The sequence below is a fragment of the Colius striatus genome, chromosome 23, assembly GCF_028858725.1.
Source record: "Colius striatus isolate bColStr4 chromosome 23, bColStr4.1.hap1, whole genome shotgun sequence".
Classification (NCBI taxonomy): domain Eukaryota; kingdom Metazoa; phylum Chordata; class Aves; order Coliiformes; family Coliidae; genus Colius; species Colius striatus.
Window position 1 is genome coordinate 584824 of NC_084781.1, and position 20292 is coordinate 605115.

General features: G+C 54.7%; 1 protein-coding gene across 1 annotated transcript in view; it reads right to left on the reverse strand.

The window, feature by feature from the left end:
- Nucleotides 1-20292, reverse strand: part of KIRREL3 (kirre like nephrin family adhesion molecule 3) — a 176305-nt gene that overhangs the window by 40490 nt on the left and 115523 nt on the right. Inside the window, 2 exon segments of the mRNA XM_062013903.1 lie at nt 7253-7358; nt 15387-15537. Of these exon segments, the coding sequence (XP_061869887.1) occupies nt 7253-7358; nt 15387-15537 (257 nt within the window).

Sequence of the window (20292 nt, forward strand, 5' to 3'; positions counted from 1 at the left end):
AAACAGTTCTGCCTCAGCTCCAGCCTCAACCTCCCCTGGGGCAACTTGAGGCCTTTTTCTCTCGCCCTGTGGCTTGTGACCTGGGAGCAAAGATGGCCGCCCCTCCTCCCCTCAGCCTCCTGTCAGGGAGCTGCAGAGAGTGCTGCTGGCTGCCCTCAGCCTCCTCTTCTCCAGGCTGAGCACCCCCATTCCCTCAGCCCCTCCCCAGCCCCTTGTGCTCCAGCCCCTTCCCCAGCTGCCTCACATTAACCTCTCATCCAGCCCCCCCAGGCCCTTTCCCTGCAGCAGTTTCCAGCCCCTCTGCCCCAGCCTGTGGCTGTGCCTGGGCTTGGGGAGGCCCAAGGGCAGGACACAGCCCTTGGCCTTGTTCAACCTCACACAACTGACTTGAAGAGACCTCGAGGTTCTGAAGGACCTTGAGGGTCTGCCTGGGGTCCCTTTGCTGTCCCCAGCACAAACACCTGGGTATTTTCTCCCTGTGAGCATGACGGAGCCTGATGGACGTGGGGAATGTGCCCACACACCCATGGATTTCCCTCCTCATCTGCACTCACTGGCTGCTCTGTTTCTAACCCTTCCCAGTCCCTAAACATTAATAAAGATGTAACTGTCAGTTAATAACAGCTTAATAATACAGATCCCCCTCCCTTGACAAAAAGATGTGCCAATTAGGTAGTGCTATCAGTTATCAGAAGCTTTGGGGAATGCAGGGTACAGAGGGGTATGTTCACTTTTATCCTGGGCCTTTCATGAGAGGTAGAATAAAGCAAGCAACATCCCAAACACACCAGCCCCCAGGAGGTGCTTTTTCAAAGCCATCTGAATTTCATATTAGAATATATTCAGGGCTTACAGTGCCAGAAGAAGGATAAATGGTCACTGCTGTGGTTTGGCTACAGGCAGTGCCCAGCAAATGGATCGTTTGCCACATCTCTGTCAAAAGTTTCCAATGAAATGAATCACCCTGAATCTCTGCATCATGATGCAATCATCCCTCCTGGCCTTTCCAGCCTATACATCTGGGAACAGAGTCTGAGGCAGAGGAATAGAAGAGGCAGGGACAACTCTGGTGTCATGGAAGAGTGTTCAACTTCAAATATGCTTTCCACTGGACTTTCACCTGGGAACAGAGATGTTGTGAACATAGAATCCCAGAATGGTGGGGGTTGGAAGGGCCCTGCAGAGCTCATCCAGCACAATCCCCTGCCAAAGCAGGTTCCCCTCACTCAGGGGGCACAGGAACATGTCCAGATGGGTTTGGAACCTCCTGAGAAGGAACCTCCACACCCTCCCTGGGCAGCCTGGGCCAGGGCTCCCTCACCTCAGCATCAAAGGAGCTTCTCCTCCTGTTTCAGTGGAACTTCTTGTGTTCCAGTTTCTTCCCATTAACCCTTGTCCTGTCACTGGCCAACAAATAAAATAGACTGTCCCTATCCTCTCAACACTCACCCTTTAGGTATTAGGAACCCTCTCAGCCTTCTGTTCTTCTCCAGACTGACCAGCCCCAGGTCCCGCAGCCTTTCCTCACAAGGAAGATGCTCCAGTGCCCTGAGCATCTTGGCAGCCCTGCACTGGCCTCTCTGCAGCACTTCCCTGTCCCTCTGCAGCTGGGGAGCCCACAACTGGCCACAGGACTCCAGCTGAGGCCTCAGCAGCTGTGGCAGAGCAGAGCAAAGGGGAGCAGAAGCTCCCTGGCCCTGCTGTCCACACTCTGCTGGATGCCCCCAGGCTGCCATTGGCTTCTTGCCCACAAGCCCACGTTGCTGCTCAGGGGCAGTTTCTTCTCAGCCAGCATTGCCAGGTCCCTCTCCTGGAGCTGCTCTCCAGCAGGTCACCCCCAGCCTGTGCTGGCCCAGGGGGTTGTTCCTCCCCAGCTGCAGGACTCTGCCCTTGCCCTGGTTGAACCTCAGCAGCTCCCTCTGTGCCCAGCTCTCAGCCTGCCCAGCTCTCACTGACTGACAGGAATCAGTGGAGCTTTCCTGGAGCGTGCAAAATGCAATCCCCTTTCTGCTCTAGGATGGGGAGGAGGTGGTGCAGCCCCATCTCTTGGGAGTCTGTTCAATAAATGCCAGTTATGTCTGTCCCACACCTTGATCTGGAACTGCAACGTCCCTCAGTACTGCAGCTGATGCTGGAGGGTGATGGAAATGTTCCCCCTCCCTTCCCTGTTTCTGCAAAGATAACATTATTTGCAAAGGTCTCTGCTGGCCTTGGGGGTGAGAGTGAGATATATATTATTGCCTGTACCAACTGCCCATCGCTCTGCAGAAATAATCATCACCAAGGAGCCCAAAAGGCCGAGAGTCTCTGCCTCTTGCAATATTAAACTTGCCCATTTTCTTCTGCCACTTTAAAGATTCTCTTTCTTACTGCGAGTGATAAATAATAACAGCCAAAAGAAACACACCCCACAGACACACAACAGACATCAAAAGCCCAGAGAAGATTGAGCAAATAAGAGAGATCTGAAAGAGAGCAAAGAGGAGGCCTGGTTGTGAGTCGCTTCACGTAGCCCCTGTAGACTTCTTTTGCCTCCCATTAATTTTACCCACCATCACAGGTGGCAGAACTACGGTGACAGCTGATTACTCTTTCTTCCAGCAAAAGAAAGTCAGTAAATCCCTAAATTTCCCCCTCTGCCCACCCCAGAACTGTCCACTGAGAGGCAGAGGCACGGGGAAGCGAGTTGTTAGGAGAGGAAGGTGTGATTTGCCCTTGGGGACATGTCTGGGAAGGTGCCCTTGAGCCTTTCTCTAGTGGGCCCTGAAGCAGTGGTGGGATAAACACAGGCTGGAGGGGGTAGGAAACCTTGTAGAGGCCCATAGGGTATGTCTGTGCAAAACACTGTTCTGTATGGTGAGAGGGAACGAGCAAAAACCCCTCTGCCAGGGTTGATTCCCCTCAAGCCAAGAAAACCCTGCTGAGGCCTGGCTGCGGCCTCTGCCCGGCTCTGCTCTGGGGGACAGGCCCAAGGGACACTGTGGGCGAATAAATCTCCCTGGGGAAAAGATATTCCTTGTCATGGGATGTTGGCTGCCAGCATGGGTTGGGATTTGAGCTCCACTTGCAGCTGCAGGGTGTCCTCAGCTGAGGAACAGAGCGAAGGAGCCGTGTCTGTGGTACAGGACACCCTGCCCCAGCCCTGCCTGCCCCCAGCATCCTGACAAGCCAACAGAGTTTTAAAGCAGAGGAGTTCTAGCTTTTTCTCCCTTTAGAAAATGCCACTGAGGCCAAACATTACATGAAAACCTGTCCATTTTGACCCAATGTCATTAAGCTCCCCGTTGACAAGACGTGGCACAGGCTGTCACTCCCCACGCTGTCAGCAAATCGCTCCGGGGGAGGCTCCTTTCTAAACCAGGTTTCCCTTACACCCAAAACCACACACATGTGATGTGTTATATAAGAAAGCATAAAGGAAAAACTCTCAAGGGAAAAAAAACCCATCAAAACCATATTCTTTGGGAAGGGTTTGTAGGGGCTGAGGGTGATTTTTGGCCTCCTGGGAAATTGTGTTGAGTTTTGTTTCTTTTCCCTTACAACCCTAAGGAAGGGAGTGAGGAGGTCTGGGTTTCAAACTCAGGGTGAGGTGTTGGGCCTCACTTGCTTTTCCCAGACAGAAAAAAACCCCAGGGTGCAAACTCATTGCAAAAAACCCATCTCACTCCTTTGCAAATTGAAGCAAGGTGACAGCTTGGGCATGTATTTGAGGCTTCTCCAGGAGCTGGCTGTGGATTAACGCCCAGAAAAGGGGATTTTTATTGTTTAGACATTTCTCCTTTGTGCTCAGAGCTGTTTGCTGACAAACAGAGGGGGAGGTATCAAAACTCAATGTCTGAAAGCCAAGATCTGGTGTCTCTTATCTGAAGAGGTTGGATGCCATAGGAGATGTATGAGAATGGTTCTCCCTCCAGGGAGAACAAAAACATCACACTTTCTCTGCATTGTGTGTTTATAAGGCAGAACATGCTCATTTTCACCAGTGACAGTGTCCTGAGTGGCCCTGGGAATGACACTGAGCTCATGTTCTGCCTTTTCACATCTCCAAGTGCCTCACTTGTGAGGCTTTACACCTCCCATCCCTTTATCCACCTTCCCTCCTGGGCAGAGGCAAAGGTGCAAGGAGTCCTTGCTCAGATATCCTGCTTCAGAGCACTCCAAGCTTCAGTGCTGAAAACATATTGCAACGTTTACACAGAGCTTTGGGATCTTTTGGAAGGGAAATGAATCCCCTCCACCATCAATCAGAGCCATTAAGTGGAAGGAAGCCCCACTGAGCAGCTGCTGAATCCTGTTTGCTTGTCACAGTGGTAGGGAAAAAGCCTTGTGTAACATGTTAAGGGAACTTCAGCAGTGTAAAGCCCAAAGTGCTTGAATTTTTCATGCCTCTCCCCCTGAAAATTCCCCCTTTGTTTTTTGAGGAAGCACAACCTGGAAAAAATGGGCAATTATTTTTGATAGCAAAGTCCATCATGAGAGGAATCACAAAACCCTTTGCAGCCAAGCAGAAACCCCAACACCCTGGGTGAGGGAAAGGAGAGATGAAGGCTGTGAGCAGCAAAAAGGGGAGAAGCATGGCAGGTCTACCTGCAGTTTGGGTGGAGAAATCAACCCAGTGTTGTTTTGACCATGTATCCAGAGGGTGGAAACTGTAAAGAGGGGAAAACCCAACTGGAGCCTTTGAGTTTAGAGAGGATCAGGCTGGGGAGGGGGTTTCAGGATGATTTGAAAGCTTCCACTGTGGAGGATGAGGCTGGATGGAGCAGGAATTCTGCCTGGCAAAGGGGGCTGATTGGCCTTTTGGTCTCCCAGCACCATGACAGCATCAGGCCCACGTGGGACATTGGCCTGTCGTTTCCCTCCTCACTGTAAATATGCACACAGGGCCATTTGTATCGCTGACATTAATTGACTTTTCCAAATTAATAACTCTTCTGTGTAACTGGGAAAGCACTGATTGCTTTGTGGTGCTGATAGCAGGTAGCCAGCCACAAGGAATCCTTCCTACCAGCAATTGTGCTAATTAAGCTGTAGGAGCCTAACAGGAGCTGGGGTCATGGGAAACCTGTCCCTGGAGGTGCCTCCTCTGTTGTGATCAGCTGAGGCTGCTGCAAACCCACAACTCACTGCCTGGACCTGCACCTTCACAGCCTCAAGGCAGGAGTGGTGAGTGGCTGATGGGGGCAGTGGTGGGATGGGGCCAGGAGGTTGAACCAAAGGGTGATGATGACCCACTCTGCTCTCCATCCCTGTATTTTTGTCTCTTAGACCAAGAAGCCTTGGAGAGGTGTTTTCTAGCACTAGCAGCCCTCACACCCATCCCCAAGAGCCCAGGCAGTGACTCTACCTTATTAATGCTAATAAATACCTAAAGGATGGATGCTGAGAGGATGGGGACAGTCTATTTGTGTGGTGGCCAGTGACTGGACAAGGGGTAATGAGCACAAGCTGGAACACTAAAAGTTCCACCTAAACACCAGGAGCAAGTCCTTTGGTGCTGAGGTGAGGGAGCCCTGGCCCAGGCTGCCCAGGGAGGGTGTGGAGGCTCCTTCTCAGGAGCTTCCCAAACCCATCTGGACACGTTCCTGTGCCCCTTGATCAAGAGGAACCTGCTCTAGCAGAGAGTTGGACTGCAGGAGCTCTGCAGGGCCCTTCCAACCCCCACCATTCTATGTTTTTATGATTCTGTTGGGCTGAAGCCAAAGGTGCTGCCTGCCCAAATATTGGTGAAGATCTTCCTGCATCAACCAACTTGAACTGCAGTTGCAGATCAAGGGCTTGAGCCACATGCACCACTTTCATCCCAGAATTCATGCAAGAGGTGCATTTTCTCCTGCAATTCCTTCCCTGTGATGGCCTCACCAGTGCCCCTCAACCACCTGGACCCTGCTCTGAGCTCAATGCAGCATTGATGGAAGATCCCAGGTAACCATGACCCTTCCCACTCAAGGAGAATGTCCCACACAAGGAGAGACCATCCCCTCTGCCCCTGCCGTGTCTCCAGCCTGGGCATCTCTGCTCTGGCTCTTTCTGTGGTAAATGGTGCTGGTGTTAGAGAGGCTTCCAGTGGTGGCTTAAGGGTTACACAGAGATGGCACTGGAGTTGTGTTGTTCAAACCACAAAGGAGTGTGGCAAAAAAGAGGGAATTTTCTCATCACAGCCTTTTCACTTGGTGCATTTTGCTTTTCATGTCCACAAACAGATGCCTCCACCAGTTCAGTGCTAGGCCTCTGAATCTGCTCCAAAGCAGCAGTGAATCTCTGACCAAGTGTGGCAGAGGGAACAAGGTGGAGGCAGCCAGAGCCTCTCAGCGTGGGACACTGTCAGGTGAGCGCAGCATTGGGGAGGCATTGGAATGGGGACAGAGCCACAGCAGGTCTGTACTGCTCTGCAGGGCTCAGGGGCTGCTTCTGGCCCTAGTGATCACATCAGAGAATCATACAATGGTTGGGGTTGGAAGGGCCCTGCAGAGCTCATCCAGCACAGCCCCCTGCCAAAGCAGGTTCCCCTGGCTCAGGTGGCACAGGAACGTGTCCAGGTGGGGTTGGAAACCTCCTGAGAAGGAGCCTCCACACCCTCCCTGGGCAGCCTGGGCCAGGGCTCCCTCACCTCAGCACCAAAGGACTTTCTCTTTGTAGTGTTCCACCTGATGTGCATCACCCCTTGTCCTGGCAGAGGAGACAACAGACAAAAGTGTCACCTCATCTTCCTGCCACCCACTCTTTAAGTACTTGTAACTATTGCTGAGCTCCCCGCTCAGTCTCCTCCAGACTGAGCAGCCCCAGGTCCCGCAGCCTTTCCTCACAAGGAAGATGCTCCAGTGCCCTGAGCCTCTTGGCAGCCCTGCACTGGCCTCTCTGCAGCACTTCCCTGTCCCTCTGCAGCTGGGGAGCCCACAACTGGACACAGGACTCCAGCTGCAGGACTCTGCCCTTGCCCTGGTTGAACCTCAGCAGCTCCCTCTGTGCCCAACTCTCAGCCTGCCCAGCTCTCACTGACTGGCAGCTCAGCCTCTGGGGAATCATCCACTCCTCCAGCACCCCCCAGACAGAGGACAGCAGTGGGATGAGCCAGACCAAACAGTGGTAAACACAAGAGAACGTGGATTTGCCATCAAACTGCAGATTGAGATGTTGCCTGCTCTTGGGTCACCTGGAGGAAACATCTTTGCAGGGGTGGGTGTGAGAAAGCCCCATCAGTGGGCAGGAGCTCAAGGTGCCGTGCTGGGGTGTGAGTGTGGTGTGTCCTCACCTGTACTGGGTGACAGCAGGGTTGGCCTTGGCAGAGCAGTGGAACTTGACAGTGTTATCCTCTAGGACTGGCTGTGGCTCCACGGACAAGTTCACCAGAGGTGGGTCTGCAAAGAGAGACAAGCCCATGAGCAAGTCTTGGCACAGCATCCCCTTGCCCCAGTGCCTGCCAGGCTTCTGGGTCTGGAAAGCAAATTTTGGTGACAAGAAGAGTAGAATCACAGCATGGTGGGGGCTGGAAGGGTCCTCTAGAGCTCACCCAGCACAACCCCCTGCTACAGCAGGTTCCCCTGGCTCAGGGGGCACAGGAATGTGTCCAGGTGGGGTTGGAAACCTCCTGAGAAGGAGCCTCCACACCCTCCCTGGGCAGCCTGGGCCAGGGCTCCCTCACCTCAGCACCAAAGGACTTTCTCCTTATGTTTAGGTGGAACTTGTAGTGTTCCAGCTGATGTGCATCACCCTTGTCCTGTTGCTGGAGACAGCAGAAAAGAAGTGCTGCCCCAACCTCCTGACACCCACCCTCTAAGTACTTGTGTTACTGAGCTCCCCCCTCAGCCTTCTCCTCTCCTGGCTTGAGCAGCCCCAGGTCCTGCAGCCTTTCCTCACAAGGAAGGTGTTCCAAACATGGCAAAAGCCTTGGTGCTGAGATATAACACTTAGGGCATTGTGAGACAGGCTGCCATCACACACACTGCTCTTGTCTTGGAGGGCCTGAGTAAAGGAGGCAGGAAGGAGCCACCCACACCACCCCATGTAGGGTTTCACTTCAAAGCCGTCCACACCAGCTCTGATGCCTGTGTAAGGAGATAAACTTGCCTGCTTTGAACAGCTCCCATTTAATATCTCGCTGTGTAATGATGATCTTTTGTCTATCTGCTGACTTGAAAGTGGCATTTGGGTTTCTTTCATCAGCCTAATCATCTCTGCCAAGTCCTCAGTGGTGTCACAGGCCCTTGGGTTCTGCCTTTTTACATGATAAGCATCGAAGGGCTTCAGTGGCAAACACAGTGTATGAGAGAGCCAATGAAAGCAAGTGAGCAAAGGGTGCAATGTTTGCATGGGGAACAGCAATATCCAGAGTCACTTTAATTTCTCCTTATCACAGAATCCCTGGGGGTTGGAAGGACCTTTAGAGCTGCTCCAGCACAACCCCCTGCTACAGCAGGTTCCCCTGGCTCAGGGGGCACAGGAGCGTGTCCAGGTGGGGTTGGAAACCTCCTGAGAAGGAGCCTCCACACCCTCCCTGGGCAGCCTGGGCCAGGGCTCTCTCACCTCAGCACCAAAGGAGCTTCTCCTTGTGTTTCAATGAAACCTTTTGTGTTCCAGCTTGTGTTCCATCACCCCTTGTCCTGTCACCACAGACCAAAGCCTGGCCCCATCCTCTCCACACCCCCCTTTAGGGTACAACCCTGGCCATGGAGGGAGGGGAGAACCTTCAGGAGCTCTGGGTTACTCAATGTGCTGGTTCATGGATCTGGGAGTGAGGGGTTTTGGGGTGTCTCTGGGATCAGCTGTGTGCATGTACTGAGCTCCCCCCTTGCTCTTCTCTCCAGACTGACCAGCCCCAGGTCCCGCAGCCTTTCCTCACAAGGAAGATGCTCCAGTGCCCTGAGCATCTTGGCAGCCCTGCACTGGCCTCTCTGCAGCACTTCCCTGTCCCTCTGCAGCTGGGGAGCCCACAACTGGCCACAGGACTCCAGCTGAGGCCTCAGCAGCTGTGGCAGAGCAGAGCAAAGGGGAGCAGAAGCTCCCTGGCCCTGCTGCCCACACTCTGCTGGATGCCCCCAGGCTGCCGTTGGCTTCTTGCCCACGAGCCCACGTTGCTGCTCAGGGGCAGTTTCTTCTCAGCCAGCACTGCCAGGTCCCTCTCCTGGAGCTGCTCTCCAGCAGCTCACCCCCAGCCTGTGCTGGCCCAGGGGGTTGTTCCTCCCCAGCTGCAGGACTCTGCCCTTGCCCTGGTTGAACCTCAGCAGCTCCCTCTGTGCCCAGCTCTCAGCCTGCCCAGCTCTCACTGACTGGCAGCTCAGCCTCTGGGCAATCAGCCAGTGCTCCCAGTTTGGTGCCAGCAGGGAACTTGCTGAGGGTCCCTGTGTGCCCTCACCCAGGTGGTTGATGAAGATGTTGAACCAGACTGGCCCCAGAGCCCATCCCTGTGGAACTCCACTGCCCACAGGCCTGATGTCTCAGAAGGGTTACTAGCCCCCAGCTTTAGATTTTAAGGATGGGATCTCAACTGAGAAAGCAGAAAGAAATGACTTTGTGCCTGAGAACCAACTGCTCCATTGCAGACTTCATGGGGGCTGTGGAGAGGAGCTGAGGCCAACTCTTTGATCCTTAAGGGCTCTCCTGCCCTGAAGGTGGGAGTCTGATGCCAAAATACATGCTAAAATAGGACATGTTATGTGTTCACCTCTACCTGCTGCCTCTCTGCTCTCCCTAACATCCTCCCCAGCTGGAGCATGGGGAATGGCAGCAGTGCAGCAGGGCTGGGGGTCAACAAAGCTGGCTGGTACCCACCCACCTTAGCATCAGGTGTGGGTGGGCACCCAGAGCCCAGAGTTGGGCAAGGGGTCATGCACCACAGGGCTGGCCTGAGGGATGTGGTTTAGGCTATGAGGGATGTGGTTTAGGGCATGAGAGACGTGGCTTAGTGTGGTTGTGTGTCAGCAACTGGATTTGATGATCTTAAAGGTCTTTTCCAAGCAACTATCCTGTGATTCCTGTGATCCAATTTGCTGCTTGGGTGCTGTGAAGCCACGAAGGCTCTGATTGCAAGCTCAAGGAGTGCTGTTGTGCTTCACAAGAGATGAAAGCCTCCCTGACAGCTTCTCTGTCTCCACCTCACACAAGGCAGGGTCCTGTCTCTTTGTCACCTCTCTTCTGGGCACCACGAGGGAAATGGCAAGAGGTGAAACCTCACTCGTACGAGGAGCTGCCGGGAGAGGCACGGGGAGGGTTGGCAGGGGAGGGTTGGCAGTGGCACAGCTGAAGGGAAGGAGAGGAAAGCACAAAGCCTGCCCACGTGCTGAGACAGCAGGACAGCATCCAAGCCTGCCTCTCCCTTGCTTGTGCTGGGAACAGCCTTGCAGCAAGGGAGGATAAAGGAGTCTCCGAGGTGGCCTCAGCTTAGGCTGGATGGCAGCGGGAAGAGCGTCCTGCCCATCCCCACCTCGTTTGGCCCTGTGGTATTTACCCAGCCTGGGCCCATTTGGTGTGGGCAAAGCCACCTGCCTCCTTGATGGGCAACTATGTCAGGGAAATTATAGGTACTTCCAATTTGCCCTAATCTCCTTTTAAAAACGTGCAATTCAAAGGACGATAAAGATGGGGCCCCAGCACTTGGGAATACAAATGAGCTTCCCTAACATAACAGCCCAGAGATGTGCTAGTGGGCTCCTAATTCATCTGCAGGCACCCTGACACTTCCCCATTGTTATACAACAACAGCTAATCACCTTCCTTTTGTTAAGTATGAATCACACTTCTCTCTTAGCAGCATCCCCCATTGTTTGATGGTTTAGTAGCTGTGCCTCAGGTTTACAGAGGAGCCTCTTTGTATTAAAATGAACCCGGCTCCCTCCTGCACTCACACTGAAAGAACCCAGAGATTAAAAACCCAGAGAGGGGGAAAAAACCCAAAACACACAGAAAAAGAGCAAAAGGAAATGAATTAAAGCCTTTGATCTCGCCTGTCACAAATGGGATTGGGGCCCTGTGACACCTCGGTAGCTTCCCCGTGGGAGGTGGGTTTGTGTCTGCAAGTGCGTGTTTTGGGGTGTGTTAGGGGAAGGGTGGGGGGAGGAAAGACACAAATTGTAGCTCATCAGAATGTAATTGCACTGGGTTACCGTTATAATTCCTGCCTGGCTTCTTGTAATTAATTTGAAGGATGGAATCAGAGCCAGCCCACAGGCAGCAGGGAGAGCGCAGCCCAGCTCCTCTCCCCGCTCTGCAGCTCCTCGGCAAAGCCCTCAGCTCTCACCACTTTCCATTAGCACCTGGGAAATGATTGCTGAGGGCATGGGCTGAGCTCCCCGGGCTGCAGGCACTGTGCTGGCTCTTGTCCTGCCAGCTGCAGGTCTCTCTCCGTGCTCCTCTCCCCTCTGGACTCCCAGAGCTGCAGGCACTGTGCTGGCTCTTGCCCTGCCAGCTGCAGATCTCTGTGCTCCTCTCCCCTCTGGACTCCCAGAGAAACCCATCCAAACCTTTAGCTTGGATCGAAACGCAGCTGGTGGGCCAAATGAGGAATGAGGAGCTGGAAGCAATGATGCCACTTCAGCTCTGGGCTTTCACACTCCCCACTAATAGGACTCCAAAGACGTGCTCCACGCAGCAGGAGACCCTCCACCCCAGCGCCAGAGCCCTCATTTCCCTCATCACCCTCCTCTGCAGACCCTCCACTGCTCCCACCTCCTGCAAATCCAGCTGCAGTCAAATCCCTTCATGCCATGAAAAACGAAACAGGTGTAAAAAGGAGCAGCAGCTCCTGTGTGTGCAGAGACTGGGAGCAGCTTAGGGGAAGCTCTAACCCCGCTCCTCCCCAGCCCTGCACGCTGCATCTCTCCCATTTGCACAGAGCCACTGGGCTCTGCCAGTATAAATAGTTTATGGCATATCAAACTATTAAACATGATTTTAATCCCACTTGTGATGTTCAGTGCATAACTCACAGGAGGGCTGACTTTGATGTGGCTGGTGGAAAGGAAATCACATTGAGCAGATGTTCCAGCTGGAGTCGCTTAGTGTTTCCATTACAGACCCTGCTCTGGGGGCTTTCTGCTCCCCCTCCTTCCTTCCTTCTCTCTTTTTTTTGGAAGAAGGGGGGTGTTTATGACTCAGCTATTTCACTGCTAAGATTGGCAGGCAGGAGATTGATGGAGCCAGGCTTCCACTTTGCATCAGCTGGCAGAGGAGGTTCTCTCCCGACCTGCCATGGAAACAGCTCCCATCCTGAGGGTTCTCTGCTGAGCACAAAGAGCATCCTGGGTGCTCTCTGGAGATGCAAAATTAAAAGAAAAAGCAAGAGGAGTGATTTGCCAGGCTGCTGCTTTCTGGGAGGGATTATTGTTTAGTTCCCCTGGGATTATTTCTGGGCAAGGGGGAATGTGCGAGCTCCAGGGTGAGAGGTCTCAGAGCAGGTTGTGCCAGGCTGGGAGCAGCTCATCAGCCACCAACTGCTGCCTCCTTCCTTATTCTTGCAGACATTGCTTTTTTATTTAATCTCCCCAAGGTGCTGCTTCTCTGCCACATGCTGGAAGAAGACCCAATGGGAATCAGAATCACAGAACTGGTTTGGTTGGAAAAGCCCTTGAAGCTGCTGCAGTCCCAGCCCTGCCCTCACCCTGCCCAGCCCAGCACTGACCCCATGGCCTCAGCACCTCAGCCCCATGGCTTTGGGATCCCTCCAGGGATCCCCCAGCTCCCTGGGCAGCCTGGCACAGGGCTGACACCCCTCTCAGGGAAACAGTTCTGCCTCAGCTCCAGCCTCAACCTTCCCTGGGGCAACTTGAGGCCTTTTTCTCTCGCCCTGTGGCTTGTGACCTGGGAGCAAAGATGGCCGCCCCTCCTCCCCTCAGCCTCCTGTCAGGGAGCTGCAGAGAGTGCTGCTGGCTGCCCTCAGCCTCCTCTTCTCCAGGCTCAACACCCCCATTCCCTCAGCCCCTCCCCAGCCCCTTGTGCTCCAGCCCCTTCCCCAGCTCAGTGCCCGGCTCTGGCCACGCTGCAGCCCCTCAGTGTCCCTGTGGCAGTGAGTGAGGGGCCCAGCACTGACACAGCCCTGGAGCTGCAGCCTCCCCAGGGCCCAGCACAGGGGACAGTCCCTGCCCTGCTCCTGCTGCCACCCCACTGCTGATCCCAGCCAGGCTGCCCTTGGCCTTCTTGCCCCCCTGGGCTCGCTGCTGGCTCCTGTTCAGCCGCTGGCACCAGCCCCCCCAGGCCCTTTCCCTGCAGCAGTTTCCAGCCCCTCTGCCCCAGCCTGTGGCTGTGCCTGGGCTTGGGGAGGCCCAAAGGCAGGACCCAGCCCTTGGCCTTGTTCAACCTCATCCCATTGCCCTCAGCCAATGCTGGAAGTGTGTCCCTTCTTCTCCAGGGTACTGCAGAGGGCTTTGCAGCAGGAGGGATGAGCAGCCCAGCTATTTTTTTTGCTTAGGAAAAGCACCTTAAACTCTTCCCACAGTGAATGCAGCCAGGTGCCTGCCAGGTTGGGAGTGAAACTTAGAGCAGCTGGCTCCTGCATCAGGGATGAGATCCACCCCACCACAGGCTGGTTAATCCATCTTGATGTGTTTGGTTTGTAATCCCTCCATCACCCATCCCGCACTGGGAAATTGATATCCTCATTAGACCCCATTAAGAACAACGTCCTTGTAATAGCTGGATGGGATATTCTTATTATTACTCTCCCAGCATGGAGTATTTAATGGCTTGGAGTGGAAATTGGTTGTTCTTTATTGGGTCTTTCTCCTCCTCAGAGCAGATCCCATTGGGCTCAGGGATTCAGCTCACGTCCCTTGCCATGGCTCTGGCTCTGTGCTGTTTGTGAGGACGTGTGTGTGTGCTGTAGGAACTGTCTGCAAGGCTGTGAAATAACCCCGTGCTATTATCTCATTTTATCTGGCCAGTTCTGTCAGGACATGGTATCCAGTGACCTCAGAGCCTGTTCATCTAAGCTCTAAATCTTCAATGGTGCATTTTTTCTGCTGTGCTTGAGTTTGCTCAGGCAGTTTTAATTGGGCTGTGGAAAGCAGCTGGCATGGTAATATCCCACCAGCCCTGCATCTGCAAATGGCTGGTAAATACAGCTGTAGGGATTGTGTGTGCAAATGAAGGCAAGGCTGGAGGTCAGGAGGAGCCCCAGAGCATCAGCTACTGCAGAGGAGGAGGGAAGAGAGCTGGGAGATGTGGATTTTTGAGGAAGGGAGAGTTTGCACCTCATCAGATGGTGCTTGCCATTAGCTGCATTTAAACTCCCACTGAATAGGTGTCCAATGTGTCACCTCAGTGGAGAACAGATTAACTGTTGAACAGCCTGTGAGACTGGGAACATGGGCTTTTGTACCTGAAACCTCAATGGGCCTTACCTGGCCATGGCCAGAGATGCTGCTTGCTCAGCCATAAACCATTTGAGATCCAGATACAAAGGGTCTGGATCAGGGCACATGGTTGGGTGGTTGGGCCACATGCCAAGGGCCACTGGTCACCCAAAACACAGCTGGTGCTGCTTTTGCTCAAACCCAGGGACACAAAAGCTGGGAAATAGCATTAAGTAGGAGAAAGGGAGCTGGGAGTGCCGTGGGCAGCAGGATGAGCCTGAGCCAGCAACGGGCCCTCGTGGGCAAGGAGCCAATGGCAGCCTGGGCTGGGTTAGAAGGGCTGTGGGCAGTAGGTCAGAGAGGTTCTGCTGCCCCTCTGCTCTGCCCTGCTGAGCCCACAGCTGGGATGTTGTGTCCAGTTCTGGCCCTTCAGCTCCAGAAGGACAGGGAGCTGCTGGAGAGAGCTCAGCACAGGGACACAGAGATGCTGGAGTGGAGCATCTGCCTTGTGCTGAAAGGCTGAGGGAGCTGGGGCTCTGCAGCTTGGAGAAGAGGAGCCTGAGGGCTGAGCTCAGTCATGTTCCAAATGCATCAAGGGTGGGTGTGAGGAGGCTGGAGCCAGGCTGTGCTCAGGGATGGCCAATGACAGGACAAGGGGCAACAAGCTGGAACAGAAGAGGTTCCAAAGCAACACAAGGGGAAACTTGTTCCCTGTTGAGGTGAGGGAGCACTGGCAGGGGCTGCCCAGATGGGCTGTGGAGGCTCCTTCTCTGGAGACATCCCAACCCAGCTGGATGAGTCCCTGTGTGCCCTGCTCTAGGTGCTGCTGCTCTGGCAGGGGGCTGCACTGGATGAGCTCTGCAGGTCCCTCCCAACCCTTGAGATTCTGTGATTTCCCTGTGGGTCTTCATATCTGTCTGATGCCTCAGGATGAGATCTCCTGTCTATGGCTTCACTCAACGTGCCAGTAAATCCCAGTAAAGGGAAACCCTCAAATCCCAGCGTCCTGCCGTGAGGGAGCACAGGGAGGCTGGGATCAGCCACATCCCAGAGGCAGCTGGGATCACCCTGTGCCCAGAGGCAGCTCAGCCACGGTGTACTCACGCTGGATATCGATGGTGACAGAGGTCTCCTTGCCGCTGGGAATGGCTTTGTTGGTGGCTCGGCACACGATGCTCTCACCGTTCTCGATGTCGGAGGGGGCGATGAACAGGGTGCTCATGATGCTCTCCCTCTTGCCATCCCTGAGAAGGGTCTGTGTGGGGAGAAACAGAGATGAGAAAGGCCAAGAAGGCCAAGGGCATCCTGGCTGGGATCAGCAGTGGGGTGGCAGCAGGAGCAGGGCAGGGACTGTCCCCTGTGCTGGGCCCTGGGGAGGCTGCAGCTCCAGGGCTGTGTCAGTGCTGGGCCCCTCACTCACTGCCACAGGGACACTGAGGGGCTGCAGCGTGGCCAGAGCCGGGCACTGAGCTGGGGAAGGGGCTGGAGCACAAGGATGCTGGGGAGGGGCTGAGGGAATGGGAGTGTTGAGCCTGGAGAAGGCTGAGGGCAGCCAGCAGCACTCTCTGCAGCTCCCTGACAGGAGGCTGCATTGAGCTGGGGGTCAGGCTCAGCTCCCCAGTAATGAATGATATGAGGAAACGGGCTCAAGCTGCCCCAGGGCAGGTTGAGGTTGGAGCTGAGGCAGAACTGTTTCCCTGAGAGGGGTGTCAGCCCTGTGCCAGGCTGCCCAGGGAGCTGGGGCAGTGCCCAGCCCTGGAGGGATCCCAAAGCCATGGAGCTGAGGTGCTGAGGCCGTGGGTCAGTGCTGGGCTGGGCAGGGTGAGGGCAGGGCTGGCACTGCAGCAGCTTAAACCCCTTTTCAACCACAACAATTCTATGCTTCCATGGTTCCATGGAAAGGAGAGGGGCCTCTTTCCCTGGGCAGGAGTTGTGCCCAGCCCTGCACACACCAAGCCCTCTCTCCCTGACGAGTTTCTCTGTGTGCTCTGCAACAACAGTTCCCCTGGCTGCAATCTGCCAAGAAGCCTTTAGGGAAACAGCACAGATAAATTTCACTGCACTTCCCTGGGAATTGGGCACTTAACTCCCATCTGCTTCCCTCCAGCCCTGCTGTGCCTAGACTGGGGATGGCAGCTCCAGCGAGATACGTGTCACCCACCATCCCGGGAAAGAGGCAGCTGGGGACACAGATACGGCAACTGGCTTCTTGAACCTGCTGTCACCTTCTGCACCTGCACTAGGTGAGTGCAAAAAACCTGCCCAGGCCACTTTCCAGAGCCATGTGCCTGGCCTTGGCCATGGGTCCCTGACAGCCCAGCCCATGGGATGTCATCAGCACCTCACTGGAGACCCAGACCTCAAGCCTCGTACAGCAGTGGTCACCCAGCTCTATCTGCTCAGCCTTGGCACCTTGTTTCTTCCCTGGACTTCATGTGCCTGACAAACCTCATCTGGGGACTCTTCCCAAGAGCTCCTCAGCCATAGGACTGGGAGGATTTAAGCTCCAGCTTTAGTTTAAGCCCTGCTTTAGGTCTGGTGACACAACCTGGATTTCCTGGATTGACTTTGGAGCTGCTGCATCGGTGTCTGGAGATTGCTGTGCTGTGATTGACTCTTGCAGGTCTTGACTTCTTGTCACCCTGTGTGCTTTTGTCCTTGTGAGCTCCACTTTTGGTGCTGAGGATGTGGTGAACACTAAACCTGTGCAAGACTCTCCTCCTTCATGGTGCCTCTGAGCTTTGGGTTAGCCTCCAAATCCCCTACAAGACCCTACAGGCCCTTCAACAGGGGGAAGTTTACTCCATGAGGTGAGTTTTCAGTCAGCTGTGGCTATTCTGAGCTTGCAGGGGGCTGTACATTAATCAGTTGGTAGCCTGGAAAGCCAGAGCTATCATTCAGTAGAAATGGCTTTAGGCAATCAGGAACCCAAAGTGGTTGAGTGGAACATCTGGATGAGATGAGATCTGGGTTGGGTTTTGAGTCTGGTTGAAAAAGCAGAAAGGGGAAAGTGGAGGGATGATCTTCAAAGGGAGCTTTAAAAGGGAAACGTCTCCTTGGCCCCCAAACCCAAACCTCCAACTCCCCAAATGTCTAAGTATGACAAAGTCAAGACAGCCACAAGGAAAATGATCAACTCAGGGTGTCCTGTGGGGGTGTGGGAAGGGGGTGCTGGTGGTGAGGAGCATCACTGTGATGCTGCTGTGGCAGGGCTTGTGTGTGTGAGCAGGGCCTCATGGAAACCTTCATGAAGACAGGAGAAACCAGAGGTTCAGCCTCAGAAACTCAAGTTCTCCTGAGTTCTCAGCTGCCCCCCATGCTGAGCAGAACCCCCCTCCCAGATCATCCCCTGACAGCCTGCTCGAAATGCCAGGGACACCTCTGCACTGCACAAGAGATGGAGCTGCAGCCTGAGGAGGCACAGTGGAAGTAAAGAAGAAAGAAAGGAGAGGCATCCTTCCTTCTCTGCATCCCACTACCTGTGTGTCTGAAAGGGAAAGGGCTTAAGTGTGGGCTCCCCAGAGCTGGGCCTGAGCAGTCTCCAAGTGGAAAGGAAGGCTGAGGGGTGAAAGGGAATAAGTTATAAGCAACTGCATGTCAATGGCCTGGGTTTTAATTAATGCCACTTGATTTGAGAGAGGGAGAGGTCAGTTCTCTCTGGTTTTAATTAGTGCTGCCTCTTGCAGAAAGGGGGATGGGGCAGCTTTCCCCCCCTCCCTCCCTCTCTTCAGCTATCAGTCTGTGACAGGCAGGAGGAGAAGGGGATGCTTTTTGCCTCTCCTTTTTCCCAGCAGCTCAGGATGGAAGGGTGGAGGCTTCACAGTGGTGAGCAGAGCCTGAGATGTTTATTAACAGATCTTCAAGAGCTGGAGAGGAATGCCTTTGACTCCTGGCTTTGAAGTTTGGCTTGCATTACAAATGGCTGCAAAACTGACCCCTTTTTTATGTCTCCAGTTCTGCTCTTTAGAGAACTTTCATCAGAAATGTCAAGTGTTTCTGAATCTTTAGTGCTTGGCAGACATCTATAAACAGGAGCACATGTGGCTGCCCCGTTCTGAGCACGCTGCTGATTGCTCTTTGATGTTTTCCTTTATGAGCCAATAAAGCCTTTCCATTTAAATTACCAACCAAAAAAAAAAACCCCCCAGAGCAGCAAAAAGCCACCAGCCCTGTCAGTTCTCTTCATGGCAAACTGCAGCTGGAGGAAGGCACCTAAGTCACTGCAACCACCTTTCCACCCAGGTGGCTGTGTGGTGCTGTACACAAGAGTAACCTCCCACCCAGGTGGGATTTTAGGGGGAGGAGTGGGCATGCCAGCCAGTTATAAGCAGTGAGAGGGTACAAAAAGGCCAAATTCAGAGCAGATCCCACTTTGATTTTTGCATTCTCCTGGTTTCCTCCCTGCCTCTACCTCAGGGAGCTTTAGAGCCTGGGCTCTGCAGAGCTGAGGGTGCTGCCCCAGATGCTCTGGGGCTGTGTGGAGGGTGGTGTCAGGCCTGGCACAGCTTTCATACAATCTCAGCATGGTGGGGCTTGGAAGGGACCTTTAGAGCTCATCCAGTCCAACCCCCCTGCAGAAGCAGCTTCACCTAGATCAGGTCACACAGGAACGTGTCCAGGTGGGGTTTGAAGAGCTCCCAAGAAGGAGCCTCCACACCCTCCCTTCTCCCTGGGCAGGAGAAGGACACAGCCATTGTCCTCAGCCCCACTGCAGTGGTTTGTCTGGGCCAGGTTTTGGTAGGGAGGGGCTACAGGGGTGGCTTCTTTAAACCAAGAGCTGCCAGAAGCTTCTTCCCCTGTAGCTGCCAGGGCCAGGGCCAGTCAGTTGTAAGCTGGACCCACAGCTGGCCTGGGCAATTAGTGACTGAGGTAACGACTCTGTGACGAAGGTGTTGGAGGAGAAGAAGTTGCTGGGCAGTTGCTGAAGTGCAGCAGCAACAGGAAGTGAGAATGTGACATCTCTGCAGACACCAAGGTCAGTGCAGAAGGAGGGTGCTTAGGCCCTGAAAAGGCTCCCCTGGGATATGTGATGAGGAGCATGGTGAGGCAGCTGTGCCCCTGCAGCCCAGGGAGGCCACAGGAGAGCAGAGAGCCACGGGCAGCCCGTGGAGGAGCCCAGGCCGCAGCGGGTGATGCCTGATGGAGGCTGTGACTGCGTGGGAAGCTCAGCCTGGAGCCAGCTCCTGGGAGCCCGTGGGGAGAGAGGAGCCCAGGCCAGAGCAGGTTTGCTGTCAGGACTCGTGACCCTGTGAGGGCCCCAGGCTGGAGCAGCCTGTGCCTGAGGGACTGTTCTCCTGTGGGTGACCCACGCTGGGGCAGGGTGTGAGGAGCTGCCCCATGGCAGGCCCCAGGCTGGGGCAGGGTGTGAGGAGCTGCCCCATGGCAGGCCCCAGGCTGGAGCAGGGTGTGAGGAGCTGCCCCATGGCAGGCCCCAGGCTGGAGCAGTTGGTGAGGAGCTGCCCCATGGCAGGCCCCAGGCTGCAGCAGTTGGTGAGGAGCTGCCCCATGGCAGGCCCCAGGCTGGAGCAGTTGGTGAGGAGCTGCCCCATGGCAGGCCCCAGGCTGGGGCAGTTGGTGAGGAGCTGCCCCATGGCAGGCCCCAGGCTGGGGCAGTTGGTGAGGAGCTGCCCCATGGCAGGCCCCAGGCTGGGGCAGTTGGTGAGGAGCTGCCCCATGGCAGGCCCCAGGCTGGAGCAGTCGGTGAGGAGCTGCAGCCCGTGGGAAGGAGCCACGCTGGAGCAGTTGGGGAGGGACTGTCTCCCGTGGGAGGGACCCCACAAGGCAGCAGGGGGAAGTGTGAGGAGGCCTCTCCCTGAGCAGCAGCAGCAGCAAAGTCCATCTGACATGAACTGACCCCAACGCCCATCCCCTGTGCTGCTGGGGGGAAGGAAGGGAAGTCCTGGAGGAGGGAGGGGTGGGGTGAGGGGTTTGAAGATTCGGTTTCATTTCTCATCTCCCTGTTCTGATGGTTCATTAATAAATCAAACCCTTTTCTCCCCAAGCTGAGTCT